Raw genomic sequence first — 4718 nt, 5'->3', positions numbered from 1 at the left:
CAAATATAAATCCATATTAATACTTTTTATTCATTTTCAGTTTATGAAACAGGCATCCATGGCTTATGTTATAAACAAAAACAGAAACTTGGGAAAAGTTAAAAGAATGGAATAATATTATGGAATTTGTCCTTTCTTGCCATCAGGGAAATTCAAATCAAAACCACATTGAGATACAACCTTATACTAGTTAGAATGGCAAAAACTGATAAGGCAAGAAAAAACAAGTGTTGGAGAGGTTGTAGAGAAAGGGGAACCCTCTTACACTGTTGGTGGGAATGGAAGTTGGTGCAGCCACTTTGGAAAACAGTATGGAAGTTCCTCAAAAAATTAAAAATAGAGCTACCCTGTGACCGAGCAATCGCACTACTTGGTATTTACCCCAAAGATACAGATGTAGTGAAAAGAATGGCCATATGCACCCCAATGTTCATAGCAGCAATGTCCACAATAGCCAAACTTTTGAAAGAACTGAGATGCCCTTCAGCAGAAAAATGGATAAAGAAGATGTGGTCCGTATACAGAATGGAATATTACTCAGTCATCAGAAAGGATGAACACCCAAATTTTGCATCAACATGGATGGAACTGGAGGAGGTTATGCTCAGTGAAACAAGTCAAGCAGAGAGTCAGTTATCATATGGTTTCACTTATTTGTGGAACATAAGGAATAACATGGAAGACATTAGGAGAGTGAAGGAAAAAATGAAGGGAGATAAATGGGATGGGGAGATGAACCATGAGAGATTATGGACTCTGGGAAACAAACTGAGGGTTTTAAAAGACAGGTGGGATGGGTGAACCTGGTGATGGGTATTAAAGAGGGCACAGATTGTATGGAGCACTGGGTATTATATGTAAAGAATGAATCATGGAACAATACATCAAAAACTAATGATTTACTGTATGGTGACTAACATAACATAATAAAAAAATGAAAAAAATTGTCCTTTCTAATATCTAACAAAAGTAAACAAGCAGATGAAAATAAAATTACAATAGAAAAAGAAATCACCAGAAACTACCAAAGAGAGAGCGTGGGAGATCTCAGCCATTAACCTAAAAAGAACCCAGCCAGAAAAGCAACAATAGATTTTGTCTAGAAGAGGGAGGCTTTCAACCCTGGCTCTAGAAGACTCTTCTAACCACAGCTTCTAGAAAATGTAAGTTGAAAAGTCTTGGGGGATTTTCACCTCATTTGGAGAAATGTGGATCAAATGTATACCCTTTTTATTTTCCTTTAGGGAGGAATGAAATTTGTAATGGCTACAATTGAAAGGTGAATGACAAAGGGGAGAAGAATAAAAATTATTCACACTTTGTCCAAAACATACTCTCCAGGGATTACTGAGGAAGAGCAATGCCAATGCCAGATTTCCTTCAAAATAATGCTGAGGATATAACTTCTTTCCTCAAAACTTCTCTTGACTCACCAATGTCCACTGACTCTGGAGTTTGTAATTAAATAATACCTTCATGATGGTCCCTTCTTCTCATTCTAAATTCTTATCCTTCCACTCTTCTAAATAAGCAATATCTTTTGCCTTTTACATTTCAGGTCATTTCTGGAAAATAATTAACTCCCTCCAGCTGTTCTTTTTATGGATTCTCATTCTTGCTCTCTAATAGCACTTACCTTTTCTTTTATTTTTGGTAAACTTACTACATAAATTTACAGTTTAACACCTTTCTGCCATTCCATGCTGCAGATTCCTTGAACTTAGGACCTATGTCATTCCTATTTTTATCCTCAAGAGCCAGTTCAGCATCTGAGACATAGTAGACACTTAGTACATATTTAGTATGTGCAAGATACTTTTCATGGAAATGTATTGTGTTTTAAAGCTTCACAATCTTTTTGATGGTGTCCTTGAATGCTTGCTTCACTTGCTGATTTCTTAGAGTATAAATGAAGGGGTTTAACAAGGGAGTAATTGAGGTAATGAGCACAGCTATTCCTTTGTTGAAGGCACCTTCTTCTTTTGCAGAGGGATTGATGTACATAAACATGCAGCTGCCATAGGAGAGGGAGATGACAATCATGTGGGAGGAACAAGTAGAAAAAGCCTTTGTCCTTTGCTGGGCAGAAGGGATCCTCAAAATGGTCCTGATAATGTATGTATAAGAAAAAGTCACCAGCAGCAGAGTAACCACCAGAGTCACAACTGCCAGGAAGATGACCATCACTTCTAGGAGTCTTGTGTCTGAGCAGGCCAGCTCCAGAAGGGGCCCATAGTCACAGTAATAGTGATTCAGAACATTGGAAGCACAGAAATCTACCTGGCTCATCAGGATGATTGGGGGTAAGATAGCTAGGAATCCCCCCAGCCAGGAGCAGAACACGAGTTGTATGCAGACCCTGTTGCTCATGATGGTCAGGTAATGCAGGGGTTTGCAGATGGCAACATAGCGGTCATAGGACATAGAAGCCAAGAGGTAAAACTCTGTTGCTCCAAGAAATATAGCAAAAAAATACTGAATCAAGCATCCAGAAAAACTGATGACTTTATTTCCTGTTGTCACGCTGGTCAGAAATCTGGGAATAAAAATGGATGTGAAGGAAACTTCTAAGAAGGAGAAATTCCGGAGGAAGAAATACATGGGGGTCTGGAGGTGAGGGTCTACTAGAGTGAGAATGATGATAGTCAGATTTCCTAGGACACTTAATATGTAGGTGAGGAACAGGAAGATGAATATCACAGCCTGGACCTCAGGTTGATTTGTGAAGCCCAACAGAATAAATTCAGTCAACGTCCTGTTTTTCATAGTTGATCTTTAGGAGATCTGAAGGAGAGAGGTGAGTGATGAAAACTCAAGTTTCTCAGGGTAGGAGAAACAAAGCTGATCCTAATGAGTCACGTCATATATTCCTCTCTATGCAGTTGACCTAAACTAGCATCAGTTTGCACTGGCCTTTGCTCCATGGAGGCCCAGTTAACTTCTGTGAAAGCCCTTTTTCCTAAAGTCTTTTTAATTCCCCAAGTTGATATATTCCTGGACACTTACCAGACTCTGTTAAAGAATAATTACTCAATTTTTTTTTCCACAGAAGAATAACATTTTGAATCTATCCTTTAATCCCAAAATGTTTACAAAATCTGAATATTTAAGCACTTTTCTCTGACTCTATTAATTTCTCACACTTCTGTTTTCTTTGTGGAACTATTTCTATCAGATTCTGTTTTCTGTGCTTCTCTTTCCCCTTGTTGTGCTCTTCCCCCTTCCCTGTAGTATTTGGCGTTTCACTGGCTGTCTGCCATAGATCCTCATCTCCATTATTGTCCAAATCTCTGACTTCCTCGTTTCAGCAACCATTAGGACATACTTCACATGAATACAGTTATAGGTTTTGAAGCATAAATGATTTTTCTGTGCCCCTATTCTTTGGAAGCACAAATTTGTTGCAGGCTTTTAAGATCTTTGGTTCAGTATGATCTCATATTGTGAGCATTTTTGACTATATGAACAAGGCAGTGGTATCCATAAATCATAATAATTAGCATTTTCTTATATGTTTTTCTGCCATGTTCAAAGTCCTTTCTTTTTTAAAAGATTTTATTTATTTATTTGTCGAGAGAGAGAGAGCACAAGCAGGGGGAGTGGCAGGCAGAGCAGGTAGAGGGAGAAACAGGCTCCCTGCCAAGCAAGGAACCCTATCCAAGACATGATCCCAGGATCCTGGCATCACAACCTGAGCGGAAAGCAGTGGCTTAACAGACTGAGCCACCCAGGCAACCCTGCCATGTTCCAAGTATTATAGGTAGATTTGGGATATATCTCTGAGAATAGAGATTTTGAAATTTCCACAGACAGCACCTCAGAGTGGATTTTATTCAAAGTCTTAAAATTTCCTAAATGGCAAAATAAAGATGACAGTTTATCATGCCTCAAATGTTCCTGGTCTCTATTCTTGGCATATAGAAACCAGGAAGAGGGACAGTCATGTTTCTCACAAGAAGAGTCCTTTGCAGATAAATGGGCAATCCCCAAAGAAGGAAACTTTGGCCATGGTGTCCTGTGTGCATTTTTGGATTTTTCTGATTCAGAGGCAAAGACGATAGAAAGACCCATCTAATTCACATGCCTACAGGTTAGAAAAAATCATATCGTCAGGATCCTTCTTGTCAATCTCCCCATTAATCCATACAACTGTTGGGGGCAGGAGGCAATATTAAACACGGATTTGCCTTCAGCCTTCCCTTCCTGTTTGTACTAACCTGTGGTCGTTAGCAAGTACTACATTTTCATCCCAGTTTTCACAATTGATTGACTTCGTGATCCACATTTATAGAATAATATCAGTGACTTTAAAAACACACTGTGTTCATATCCTTGACAATCTGAATGACTGCAGTGTGATGGTTGCCTGTTCCTAAGAGGTAAATCAAAGGTTATAGGTGCCACATGAGTCTCTGAGTATTATCAAATTTAACATGCTGTCTACTGGCTTCCCATCAACATTCGACTCTTCTTTCTTTCCTTTTGTTGCTGGAGTCACTAGCCATAAGTGACTATATGTACTTATTTTAAGAAATTGAATTATAATTGACATACAATATTACATTAATTTCAGGTGTGCAGCATAGTGATTTGACATTTTTATGCATTATGAAATGGTCACCACAATAGGTCTAGTTACTATCTGCCACCATAAAAATATTAGAACATTATTGATTGTCACTTATGTTATACATTATATCCCTGTGACTTATTCATTT

At 38.4% G+C, this 4718-nt stretch overlaps 1 protein-coding gene across 1 annotated transcript; it reads right to left on the bottom strand.

Moving 5' to 3' along the window:
• Nucleotides 1-1839: 1839 nt before the first annotated feature.
• Nucleotides 1840-2766, bottom strand: LOC116592491 (olfactory receptor 6C4). The gene has a single exon (XM_032345679.1). It carries the CDS (start codon nucleotides 2764-2766, stop codon nucleotides 1840-1842), a length of 927 nt encoding a protein of 308 aa, XP_032201570.1.
• Between the last annotated feature and the right edge of the window lie 1952 nt (nucleotides 2767-4718).

This window comes from Mustela erminea, chromosome 6 (assembly GCF_009829155.1).
Source record: "Mustela erminea isolate mMusErm1 chromosome 6, mMusErm1.Pri, whole genome shotgun sequence".
Classification (NCBI taxonomy): Eukaryota; Metazoa; Chordata; class Mammalia; order Carnivora; family Mustelidae; genus Mustela; species Mustela erminea.
Note: the sequence above shows the minus strand (reverse complement) of the source record. Positions and strands in the feature narration are given on the sequence as shown.

Bases quoted from the DNA above. Each gene is read 5' to 3' on its own strand.
- LOC116592491 (XM_032345679.1), bottom strand. From the start codon at position 2,766: ATGAAAAACAGGACGTTGACTGAATTTATTCTGTTGGGCTTCACAAAT.